At 46.4% G+C, this 13,387-nt stretch overlaps 1 protein-coding gene across 2 annotated transcripts in view; it reads right to left on the reverse strand.

Moving 5' to 3' along the window:
• Positions 1 to 6,604: 6,604 nt before the first annotated feature.
• The window catches only part of ICE1 (interactor of little elongation complex ELL subunit 1), a 48,264-nt gene continuing 41,481 nt past the window's right edge, over positions 6,605 to 13,387 (reverse strand). For both annotated transcript variants that reach the window (XM_054984939.1, XM_054984940.1), the window contains 4 exons: positions 12,115 to 12,305; positions 10,977 to 11,083; positions 8,483 to 8,581; positions 6,605 to 8,166 (listed from right to left, as the gene is read on the reverse strand). In XM_054984939.1, coding sequence (XP_054840914.1) covers positions 7,994 to 8,166; positions 8,483 to 8,581; positions 10,977 to 11,083; positions 12,115 to 12,305 — 570 coding nt within the window. In that variant the 3' untranslated portion in view covers positions 6,605 to 7,993. The remainder of the gene's footprint in view (positions 8,167 to 8,482; positions 8,582 to 10,976; positions 11,084 to 12,114; positions 12,306 to 13,387) is intronic.

Raw genomic sequence — 13,387 nt, forward strand, 5'->3', positions numbered from 1 at the left:
GATAAATTAAAAGACTTTCTTGCTCCCACTATCATTCAAACAATGGGGCAATGGTAGTTATTTGAAATATTTATGTCGGCTTCTCTTCTAATCAATAGAACTCAGAGCGCCTTACACCAATTAAAATTGGAGAGGCAGTGTGAATAGTGGTTAGAGTGTTGGACTAGGATCTGGGAGAAACAGGTTCAAATTTCTACTCCGCCATGGAGCTTGCTGAGTAACTTGGGCCAATCACACACTCTCGGCATAACCTGCCTCTCAGGATTGTTGCGAGGATAAAATGGGGGAGAGGAGAATGATGCAAACCATGTAGGTTTTCATGGTGAGAAAAGTAGGAAATAAATACCCACTAAAATCTTAATTCACAGAAGTACAAGTAAGCAGAAGCACTCGCCCTGGAAAAGCTCCATTTTACAGTGTCTCCGAAATCTTTGCAAGTTTGGTGCTTCGTCTCGTCAGGAAGCCTGGGTCGAATCCACATTACTCATTCTAAGTCGCATGTTCCCCGCATTCCCCACGCAATCCCGAGTGCTGGTCACATTACCTCATTAAACAGACACATTTCATTCACATTTCTCTCGAATATGTGGTCACAGGTTTTCAACGGGAGTTTCACGGTGGCCGTGAACGGGCCAATGTGCAATTTAAGCGGTTTTTTTAAAAACCACCCCTTTTTCTGTCTCTCCGGCCGTTCCGAGAGTTCCTATTGGCTGATTCAACTTGCAAGTGCTCCGTAGTCTGCAAAAGACTGTTTTTGACTTCATAGCATTGGATTTATTGATTATGCTGTTTCTGAATCAAATCTGGTACTTTGAAAAATCATTTTGGGGTGAATCCATCCTCAGAACAGACTCACGAAACTTCCTTTTTAACTGTTATTTTTTTTATTTTATATTACTGTAATATCGAAACTACGAAATATCGAAATAATGACACTCCAAGGAAGTGAAACTTCAGTAAAATTCAGGCACTGAACTGTCCTGCATAGGAAATGCCCACGAAAGCTTCCCACATGCTTCCAAATTTCCAAAAAAGAAACGGGAGAGAGCCATCAGTGCTGTCAGTGGGGGAAAGAGAGGCATCATTATCTTCAATGATGTTTCTTTATAAGGCAAGATCGAAATAACGGAAAAGTGCGCTCAAAAAAATAAATGGGTGGGAAAAAAAGGTTCCGCCCCAAAAAGCGGTTTTCGAGCGGCCGTGTGACCAGAGGGACGCGCGAGAAAGACGGATTGGAAGCAGGAATGTGAACGAAGAGGAAAAAAATCGCAGATTGGAGGCAAACGGAAGATATCCGATAAACATGTGGGTAATGGGTGAATGTGGATTCGACCCTGGTCCATAGCAAAGCACAGCCACCAAGAAAGCCAGAGCCCATGAAGAAAACTTTCTCACTGAATTGGATAGAGGAGTTACTAGTAGATACTATAAAGGTCAAGTGAAAAACCTTTAAAATATATTTGATTGCAGCTACAGATTGATGATACATGAAACACTGGAAACCAAGCACCGGATTATAACAACAAATGAACAGCTATGTTTGAGCGCAGTGCCCATGTGAAGTTGCCCAGGGCCTGCTGCAATAATCTGCATCATACCACACATTATGAGAGACAAGAACATCAAGAGCATTTTTACATATTGGTTTCTAGATGTGTGAGTTTGCTTACTTATTACAAAAACTGTATGACTGACCATTGAGGAAGGCCCTGGAGCCAAAACGTGTATGGTCTGGTTTAGTCTTGGTCATTTGATTGTATCAACTGTATTTGGAGTATGTTACGCCATATTTTTTTAAATTTGAGACTGTGTACACTGTATAATAAACACTTATTTTGAATATATTTTAAAGGTTTTTAACTTGACCTTTATAGTATCTACTGTTTGTTTGAGTTTGTGAGGTCCCCCCCCCAACCCTCTTTCTTTGTTTGTTAGAGGAGTTACTAACCATTCCTGATCTAGTGATCTTGCAGGCATATGTAAGGATCCAGGGCGAGTCCCCTTCTGAGGAAAGAGTGCTCGTCGTGATACCAGCTCTGATACCTGTTTTCAAAGGCCCAAGTTGAACAGTGAGAGGCTTAAATGGTGCCAGCCTTTGAAGCTGCATGCCCCTTCAAAGCTCGCATGTTTTGTGAAATTTTTGTCATTATTGTTACCACTGAGGTGAACTGGACGAAAGCTAGGCAGGGAGAGAACCAGGATATGCAGCACAAGTGGTGGCAGATTTCAATTGGGGAACTTGGGCCTTAGGGGCCCTCTCATTTACAAAGGTCAGCCATAGGGCTTTGGACCAGACGCTGAGCCATATCTGCTGCCCAATATATAAAATGGAATTGCCTGAGGGAAATTGCGCTGAGCTCCTTAGAAGAACTGTGGAGTTCGAATATGTTTTTTTGGGGGAGGTTGGCCTCTCTCCTCAGATCCTTAAACTGTTACTGTTATATCGTGGCAAGTTGTGAATTTGGTGATGTTCCCTTATTGAACTGTTTCCCCTTATTGAACTGTTTAGTATTTTTCCCCTGATCCCTTAAGGCCGAAAAGCCTGCCTAGTAGTTTGGCTTCTTTTCCCCTTCATGTTGCAGGCTGTTTGTTCTCTACTAGCAGAGGCCAGGGAAGGCCCTGCTTTTGTTCAAATAAAACTTTCAAACTTTTAAACATGGTGTGCTGATGGAATCATCGCAGTTACACATTTACATTTTCCCCAGGTACCTTCCTGGGTCCGTCACAGATTTGGCAGGAAGCTCCATGTTTTCCAGGCCCAGGGCTGGGAGGCTGCAAAGACAAGTGGCTTAGACCAGGGGTCCCCAAACCCCGGGCCACAGACTGGTACTGGTCCGTGGCCTGTTAGCAACCGGGCTGCACTAGCGACATAGTGTGGTCTACGGCAGTGCCGGTGAAGGGGTGGGAAGGCGAGCAGTGAGACAGCACACTCCCCCCCCCCACTTCCCCACCTGCCATGCTGCCGGGGTGCACAGCAGCGCCAGCGAAGGGGTGGGAAGGCGAGCAGTGAGGCAGCTTGCTTCCCTGTTTGCCTCCATGCTTCTCCGCCTGCTGTGCCACCAGGGCACCCGGCAGCGCCGGCGAAGGGGCAGGAAGGTGAGCAGCGAGGCAGCCCACTTCCCCGCCTGCTGTGCTGCTGAGGTACCTGGCAGCGCAGGTGAAGGGGCGGAAGGCGAGCAGTGAGGCAGCCCGCTTCCCTGCCTGCCATGCCGCAGCATCATTATATACTGTAATAATAATAATAATATTAATAATGTAATAATAAAGTGCGCAATTGTATCATCCTGAAATCATCCCCTCCCCCCGATCCATAGAAAAATTATCTTCCACAAAAATTGGTCCCTGGTGCTGAAAAGGTTGGAGACCACTGGCTTAGACCGCTCCCCAACCATTTTCCACACTGAAATGGCCCAGGGAGATCCTCTTTGGCTAGTTTGAACGTTGCTGATTTGCTTGAATTACAAACGAAGAGGACTTCTTGCGTCTCCTAAGAACGCAAAGTAACTCCCAACTTTTAGTTGTCCCTATGTCCCTCCATGGCAGCTTTGCTCCATGGCAGCTGAACAGAATCTCTTGCAGGTGCCAGCCTGCACATGGGCGAAATCAACAGCAGCGTGCCACATGGACTTACTCTGTGGTGGCCCCTACCCTGTGGAATGGCCTGCCTGAGGAGGTCAAGAGAGCGCCCATTCTCCTGGCTTTCCACAAACAATGCAAAACTGAATTAATCAAAATTATTCAAAATTATTCATTTTTCTCAGATACGAGGGCGATATGTTGCTTTACATATGTTGCTTTAAATATGCACTCCTATATACTGCCTGTACTTCATGTTGTTTAATGTCAGTCCTAGAATTGATTATGTTCCGTTTCAGCAATCCTTCGACCCTGTACTGGATCCTTGCTGATGCTGTATCTTTGTAAACTTGTATTCATTTACCCTATGGCATTGTTTATGGAAATGTCCTTGACACTGTATGGAAATGCTTGCCCTTGTCCTTGCTACTGATTGTACTAATCTCACACTATGTAATCCACCTTGAGTCTCAGTGAGAAAGGCGGACTATAAATGATATAAACAAATACCTCATCCGCCTTTCTGCCCTTATTTCTCTTCCCTTGACTGACTTTCAGCTATTTAAAATGATTGCACCCTCTCCTCCTTTTACCCCCATCCTTCTCTCCCGTCAAAAGCTTCCTCCCAGTCACCTTTCACAAAATCTTGTTTTAACCCCTCTGTCCTCTTCTGCAGCGAAAGGTGAAGCTTACATGCAATTGCTGGTATTGTTAGCAGGACCTCTTCCTTTCCTTTGCTGTTGCCACTTTGATCCGAGGCTTTTCTGCATTTGCACTGGTTTCTTTTCTGCAATGTCATGGGAACATCAACTGCTTTACCTACATGCCCTCTGCTGGTAAGAAGCATACGCAGCTTAAGGCAACAAGAGCAGTGATTTTTTTCCCTTTGCCATCAAGTCGCAGCCAATTTACAGGGATCCTATAGGGATTTTCAAGGCAAGAGACTTCAGAAGTAGTTTGCCGTTGCCTGCCTCTGCTTAGTGACCCTAGCCTTCCTTATTGTCTCCATCCGAGTTCTAGCCAGGGCCAACCCAGCTTAGCTTCCGAGACCTGATGTGTTTGGGCTAACTTAGGCCACCCAGGTCAGGGTGCATTGGTGTTAGAAACCCCTTTTAGACACTAGACAGTCAACTATTAGCAGAAGAGGGTTCCTTTGATTCTCTTATTACAGCTGAGGCTATGTAATAAAATGGGCTGGTTTTATCAAACTGGAGCTCAAAGACTTGTTCTGCTACAGCAAGCATTCTCCTCCTGCTGAAGGAGCCTTCCTTGGCACAACATCCTCAAAGTACCTTCTATCGGGAGAAGACTCCTTCCCTTGGCAGGGAACACCTACCCATGTGTGACAGTTCTGTGGTCTCTAGCCCATAGTTAAGCTGGGATCTCCCTAGCAATAGATTAAAACTGGACCACATGTGCTGGTTATTCTAGCACTCCCCTGCCCCTTTACAGATTTTCTTTTTAGGAACGGGGGATTCCAGTAATGTCTAATAAGCTCCGGTTAGACATCAAGGCTACTCAAGTGCCATTTGGTACCACGCAGGGCTTATAAATGCTCAAATAAAATTATGTGGCAGACTATGGCCTACTTCAGCATTTCTTTTTTATTTTACTGTTCAGCGTAAGAGCACGGGAGGCATATTTATAAGCAACACTAGTTTTATAACATGTCCCCGAACTGCAAGGCAGTATTTTAAAAACCCTAAGAATAGCTTCCAGTAGCCACATGCTTACAATTGCAACTCCTAAAGAATTATGGCTTTCTGTCCTGTAGACACTGAGTTGGATCCAGCACAAAATTGTATCCCCGTTAGTGTTTCCACTTGCATGAGATCTTGTGCGATCAAATTCTGGGCATTGGGAGGGAAGAGGCAGGTGTCAAGCAAGCTCTTACGCAAGCAGAACTGCACTATCCCTGTTTGTTTCTGGCTGCACATCGTGGGGTCCCAGCTACTCGCTCTGCAGGTTCTAGGATGACCCCATACTCTGCAAGCAAACCAACGTTTTCAGCTCCAGCACTGCTTTATCCACCACTGTTGCCCACTGCATAATCTTCACCTAAACTCTGTATATATCACAGTTAAATTACTTCCAGTGTCAGTGTCTGACTTTGACTTGAGACATCGCTTAAAGTCAACTTCTCCTTGCACAGCTTGCGGTTGCTTGTCCTTTGAGTCAACTTCCGCCTTACATCCACTTCCTTGCTCCCTTGGATTCGCTGGCAATGGCTTGCTTTGCTTTTCAGGGTGACTCAGCTCTGATCTGCTCAAGACCCGGCTTTCTCAACTGTGATGCTCCACTCAGAAATGTTCAGCTATGAACGAGTTGACAAGCTTCCTTACATGTGGTGCTCCTACCAAACCAAGATGTTTTTATTTAGGAAGCCGTTTGTCAACTGCTGCTGTTTGAATCTACAATGTAGATTTCATTTTACAGCGGTGGAATTCACTTACCGGCTCATAGCGAGCCACATTCTCAATTACCATCATTCACTCTTCCACTCCTGGCAGGAGAACTGCACCTCAGGGAGGCTCACAGCTTACCATTTCCTCCAGCAGTGGCTGTTTCAAATTGGAACCCACCTGCTAACCACAAGTTTCAGTGCGCATGAGCCTTGCCCACTTTCCTAAAACCTGGGGAATGCGCCACATTAGAGAATAGTGCTCAGATGAGCCACAAGTGACATGCCAAACAGCTACTGAGTTTGAGAGTTAGGGCTGCTGGACATAGCTCTTACAATTATTATTTGCTTTCCCTTGTTTACAGTGTTTAAGATTTTCGTTTTGATCTGCACATCAGTGCCAGTGCTTTATGAAGATCAGAATTTTCCAAATAATTATTCTACACCATTGTTTATTAAGCCTCCAAATGCCGCTGATGCACAAATAAAAAGGAAGGCATTTTCATTATAGGTGTGAAGGGACAGAGAAATCATGTCCTCCCAACAAAAACTCTGAAGCAGTTATTTGATTATATTTTGGAAAAGATGGTTTTGCTGCAGCTAGATTGTGAAACATGCAAGTTTAATGCACAAACCCATTTTATTTTGAAAAAGTATTTACAAGACATAAAAAAGTCTAAATTCAAGTAATGCTACATTTGAAGTTTAAACAAATGCAAGGTGCCTATTTTTTTTACATCACTTTCTATATACAAGTAAAATTCCCAAAGTGGAACAACGTGAAATGTGAAACACATTATAACAATACACCATATATAATATACATTCTCACAGAGAAGGCATCTCTGAATCTTTCATATACTGTACATGCCAAGTGACAGAAATCAAGTCATGCCTGCATTAAACAATCAAAGGGACTGATGGACTGAATGAGGGGGACAAGATTTGGTCAAGTCAGCCTATATTCTTTTTGAGATTATAGAGCAACACGTTAACAATTTCAAGCTCTCGACAGATGGTAGTTTAAGGATGCTGAAAGGAGTTTGAGAGAGGCATCGCTTCCCTTGGGGTGCAAACATTTTCCGCCCTACCGTTATTTCTCATCAAGCAAGAGTTTGATCAAAAAAAGAATTATAACAACCTATCCCCCACTGACAAAAGCAGGACGAGTGCATAGGCCAAGAGAAGCAGCCCTTCTTTCAACCCACCTTCAGCTCTGAATAAATTACCACCTATTTCAAAACAGACGACGAGCAAGCAGGCAAGGTGGATGTGTTTAAAAGCATAAAGTTCTGTTTCAGCAGCATGCTCAGCCTAAGTTCCATTTTGCATAGTTATAGTAAAAACAAGTTGTCACAGAAGCCTGAAATCCATAGGACTGGGCCCAGCAATCTCTCAGTAGAAGACATGGATGGTTGTGGATCTTCGCTACTTCCCCTTCCTCCCTTAGCGGCTGCTTCCCTCTCACAGCCACATGGGTTGGGAGACTGCAGCAGGGAGGGGAGAGGGGGAAAACTGCCCTTCCTGCTCTTTTTCCTCTTGATGGAAGAGACGGAATTCCTGCAGCTTACTACTCTGAGTGGCTATTACTCCATGCACGTCCCGCAGCTCTGGGGAATAAACAATCCCTGGGTTGGAAATGGTTGCGGGGGCGGGGGGGGGGAATTATCCTTGCACTGGATTCAACCCATATACCCTGGAAGACCATTTACAAGACAGTTATTTGCATAGCTAAGCACCTTTCCCCTGACATATACAGGATTAAAAGACCATGCACCTCTTTTCTCTTACTAGAAGACAGAGCAATGCTCAATCCCTGTTTTGACACAATGTGCCAGAGCCTTAACTGACTTAGAGACATCTCTGTTTTCGGCCATCCTCCAAGAAGAATGGCAGAGGGCTTTGCTCCTGTACTACTGTAGTTGCAAGCAAGTTTCCCCCCCCGACAAGCTGTCCTCTGTGGAAGCTGTCCTCTACGGATCTAAAGACGCAAGGAACCTGATGTTGACCATCAGCCTATTGCTTTAGTAGGCTACTAACTTCGGCTATGCCACTGGTGACAGCTGGGGGAAGGCTGTTTGCATTCACTGCTTCCCAAGCTTTAATGGCTTCTAATACTTCAGATGGACTGCTAGGGGCCAATTCACAGAGCGCATACACTGCTGCCAACTGGACAGCCCAGGGCACATCTGTAAAAGACACAAAGCGGAAAATCAGGAAAGTTGCTCATTTTAAAGCCAACCAATCTGTTAACAAGCAAACATGGCCAGTTAGGCTCAGTAATATTTTCTGGTATCCCAGACTGCAAAATACTAGGTTTATCTAGGCAAACTTAGCTTTTGCTTCCCCTTGCAGAAATCTGTGTGAAATCACACTGCTCAGAGTTTCACAGCCTCAGCAGACTGTTCATGAACATTCCATAACTTCTCTTCGGCCCAGAACAATGGCTGGCAGACACTTCTCCATCCCCAGCATATTATAGTACAAAGGCAGGGAAATTATTACCTTTCTCTTTGGCATGTTGCAAAAAAGCTCCAATAACAGAACTGATATTTTTTACAGCAGAAGAAAATCCTTCTTTCAGTCCGATTTGACTGAGACGTCCTAAAAAAAGCAAAGAAAGAGGTGAAGGTGATTTCTCCACGAGGCGAGAAACCTACATCAGAGTTGTACTGCTTGAAGCTCTGGGTGAGCTAATCTAACTTAACACTCCTCTACAGAAAACTTCCCTATAGACAGAAAACTAGATGTCAAGAGAAAAGCCCTATCTTTTGCTTGACCCGCTGAGTTTCTGTCAGAGCCTATTTTTCCTATGGAGAAGTGTTTCAATCATGTGCTTTCATTCTTACACTTGGTACAGCTGTCGACTTTTTACTGCTTACTCTGTTTATAGGGTGTCTTTATTCTGTGCCCCCTACCTTTGAGACTCTCAGCTATGAAAAATTATAAAAATAATCTAAGCACCGCACACTAAGCAAGTCTCCAGTCATACAGCCAAGACATGAGGTTAGGGCCTCAGAGAGAACAGAGCCTCCATCTCTTTTATGGCCTTGACAAGCTATTTGTTTTACCAGGGCACTAAAATGTGGGGAGGGGTTAATCTTCTTCCTCATTTTAGGCTGGGGGAAATAGGAACACGTGCAAGGGCACAAGGGAAGAGTGCTGGTGTGTTGTATGGTGTCGTTTAAGACGCTTCACTGTCTTGCAGCCTCTGCCCAGAAACAGCCAACCCTCTAGATCTCCTTGCTCCAAACAGCACAGCAAACCACGTGGACTTCCTGTTCCCCAAGACTTCAGTCCTCATATTGGGTTTGCCTGTTTCCAAGGGAACGAAAATGATGGCTAAGCTCTCAGAAAAGGAAGGACTCTCATGGGAATCTGGGCAACGTGTAACTTGCTGTGTTGTTTTTAAAGGAGGCACATGGTGGGCGAGTCTTTCCAGCTCCAAGGCAAGATGGCGGTTACTGCCTACCAAAAACCCACCACCCAAGGGTACTGTCTCAGTGGGCACTGCTGCACAACCCGCCCTGTGAGAGAAGCAGAATTCTCTTCCTTGCACACCTCCTTCTGGCACCTCTCCCCGCCCCTCTCCCCATTCTTTTCTTTCAAAGCTGAGAGGGAGAGGAGAGCATTCCTCTTCTGCTCTCCCATGTCCCTTCCACCTAAGACAATTATCAGCTGCATTCAGCTGCTCTTAGGGGTCCCACAAAGTCATTAATGCTACAGGGGTTAGATCCGCCCACTGCAAATGGGCTGAGTTTAGGGCAGCTACGTTGTCTGATTCCCGCTACACCCCCCTGAACACTCCCTCTATCCCACCCATATGAGGCGGCTCCTGTGAGAATTGGGGGGAATCTCTCACACACACTTACGTAAGAAAATCCTGCTCAGTTCACGAAGAGCCAGGGCAAGAGCAGGGAACGGGGATATTTGCTAATGCCTCTCCCTCCTGCGGTCACATCTGCTGCATCCCCTGACACCTGGGACTCTTTTTTTTTTGGGCAGGTGGTGTAAGGGACTGTATGGGGAAGGTGGCAAAGATCCCTTTAAAGAAATTAGACAACTGCCTCCCCCCCCCACACCCCCAGTGACCCCGGCTCCAGGCCCAGAAGATGGCGAAACACCGTCAGGATCCCTGGCCAAACTGGCCTGGAGAAAACTGCTGACCCCAAGGGGGCAATCGGCCTTACCCTGGGCATGTAAGAAGGGGCCGCGAGAACTCAGCACTGATGTAGCCCTTCCTGCCCTCCCTCTCGTGACCTGCCCAGGTTCACAGAATCAGCATTGCTGCCAGGTGGCCGTCTAGACTCTGCTTAAAAACCTCCAAAGAAGGAGAGCCCACCACCTCCCGAGGAAGCCTGTTCCACTGAGGGACCGCTCTAACTGTATGGTCTTCTTAAATCACCAGACATGTACGGCGGGACACTGGATGAAGACACTCAAGTCTTTGACTGTCCCTGGTGGGAAGAAACACGAGATGGAAACTAAAGATCTCCCAGTAACTGGCAACCATTGTACAATGCAGGGACTGGAAAAAGAATGGGATCCCAGCTGCCTTCCGGGACGCTAATGGCAGCAAAGGTGTGGCACATGACTAATAAAGGCTGCCGAGAGGAGACAGAGGGAAGAACTCTTCCGTTCCACATCCACCTGCTGCCTCCTGGCACTAAGGACTGTGTTGTTTCCTCAAAATGGGAGGCGGAAACCAAACGGTGGGGTGGATGGATGTTCAGCCCCATCTCCTGCAGGTCCCGATCGCTGCTTTGTGTTGGAAGGGAGAAGCAGAGGAATCTCAGTGCGCTTGGCTCTCTTTCCTCTTGGAAACTGTAACCAAAATGAAAAGCCCCGGCACTGGCTCAGGTTAACCACACCTTCTGTTTGTGCAAACAGGTGAAGAACACTGATCACAAATGCGTGGCAATAGTCGAGGGATAACATCATCTTCCTGGGAGGAAAACCAAGGGAGGAATCTCAACAGTCTGGGACGGAACATACTCACCAATCAGCCTCAGCACCGTTGCTACAATTACATCAGAAGGGGAGGAAGTGTTCCCACTGCCCTTCCGGTTATTTATCCACTTATCCATGATAGGCCAGAGTTCCTTACTGTGGAAAAAGGCAGGTAATGAATACAAGACGGCGGGTGTCTGCGTGCACACTGACCCCTGCAGCCCCTCCCCCCGCTTTTCACTTTTGAAACTAGCACAAGTTGCCAAGCACCACAATCATTTTAAAAATAAAACATTCACACCCTGTTTAACACACTGCAAACATTACAATGGTTCAAGAAATACACAGGTTACAAACACTTCGGTCATGGAATCAGTTGACAGATACAGTGATGGAGACCCCAAGTGGAGTCTTTTTGGTCCCAAACTACAGCTACAGAGCCAATGAATTAGGAACTGGGAGCCCTGGGTTCAAATCCCAATCTGACATGAAGATCACAGGGTGGCCCTGAGCCAGTCACACACACTTGATCTACCCTGCCTCACAGGGTTGTTGTGGAAGGAGAAAACGGGGAACCCTGAGCTCCTTGGAGGAAAAGTTGGAAAAAAAATGTGATAAAACAGCTCTGTCACCTGCACCAGTGACAGGGCTTTGGGCACCCTATGCCAACCAGTAGCAGCACCCTCCTCTCCCCATGAGCACATAGGGCCGGTGCGCACGCAAGAGCCTCAAAGCCAGAGGGCAGGGAAAGCAGCAGAGCTGGCAGCCACAGGCGCCTCCTCTCTCCTTCACAGGGGAATGGAAAGACAAGCTGGGCATGCTGCCTTGCTTCACCTCAAGCTGCCTGGTCCACCATGAAGCTCGAGGGATGGAGGGGAGTGTGGTGGAGTTGGCCAACGCTTACTGTTCCTCCCTCCCCGGGGAAGGCAGATGGAGCAACCTGGGTGGTCGGGCAGGGTTCAGTGATACAACTGGAAGACTGCTGCTTGCCCTGGTAAATGCCTTTTGGGGCCCCAGCACATTCCCGTCCCCTAAGCAACTGTGACCTGTGGAACAGTTCAGGGTGTGAAGAGACTCAACAGACAAGCTTAAAAGTCTTCAATACCATTATCAGGGCTGCAGTGGTTGAGGGCACCAGAAAGGCTGTTTAGGAAACAAAAGACACCGATGGGGAAAACTGATGCTACCTTATGATGTGGTCATGGGTCCAAGCCCACTTTTGATGGGAGCACAGCAGGTCAATAGCAAACACGTATTCCCACATACTCTCTTTCAGGTCTTCTCCATGCTGTGTGCTGGCCTGGAATTGCATTTGAGGACACAACTGGATGGCCAAGAGCAAGCTGGAGATCATCATGCTGATATCCGCTGGCCCACTCTAGAGGAATAAGAAAACGAAGATTTCACTTACACCCTGATGCACTTCCATGTGGGAAGGGCTTTTGTAGAACACGGACCCAGCCCGCTTAGGTGGCAGTGATGGACCGTTCTACGGTGTGGAACTCTGAAGACTTTCCACCCTCACAAAGCTACACATTCCGTATTTCTTTTTTTAATGGACCAGAACACACATCCAAATGCACAGCTTAGGACATGAGGTTTGTTAGCAAAACTGCTCTACAACGACCCAAGAGAAGAACAAGCTTTGTCTAAACCACTGTTTCCTAACCTGTGGGTCAGGAAACCTCTGAAAGTGGGTCACAGGCCAGGCCTCCCTAATGGCCACCCCTGGCCTTTGCATCACTCTCTCTCTCTCTCTCCTCTTCCTCCATCCCAACTTTTCACATTCTTGCTTCCCCCACCCTTTGCAACAATGAGGGATGGGGTTGGAAGCCATATGGCAGCTAGTAACTTTACAGGTATTCACATTTTCCTGTGTAGAATAATATTTCTGTAGGAAAGTCATGTGTGAAGGGACTCCAGTAAGAACCAACTTCAGTGCTTAATTTGATGCAAGGCTTTGACCTGTGTTTTGGAAACGAAGATCTGACCCTGAAACAGTGTCTTCCATCTCATACATTATTTGGTATTTTTTTCTTCACTACATGTGTGTAATTGATAAATAATCGAGTAAAATGTGTCCCGACGGTTAATTGAGTGAGTTTCCTGGAATCTTAGAAGTAATAGAGAAGAAGAGGGAGGTCAAAGGCTGGAGTGCAACCCTTATAAGCAAAGCCTGTGTGCTTTGGGATGTCAATTGTCTGGGGTTCTTAGTAGGATGCAATGTTTGTTGGATTCTCAGAAACATATGGATGGCCTCTGTAGATAATGGAATACTGGACTAGATGGGTGCCAAGGTCATACTTTGCCCAGGGCACCAGCTAACCATGGACCAGCCCTGAATGGGTCATTGTACCAAGTAAATTTGGACGTTTGGGTCACCATATCCAAAAGGTCTAAACCACTTGTCTAAACTACATGCAGCAGAAATGCGGTTCCTAATTGCTTTCCTCTCTTGAG

The sequence above is a fragment of the Eublepharis macularius genome, chromosome 7 (assembly GCF_028583425.1).
Source record: "Eublepharis macularius isolate TG4126 chromosome 7, MPM_Emac_v1.0, whole genome shotgun sequence".
In the NCBI taxonomy this organism is placed as follows: domain Eukaryota; kingdom Metazoa; phylum Chordata; class Lepidosauria; order Squamata; family Eublepharidae; genus Eublepharis; species Eublepharis macularius.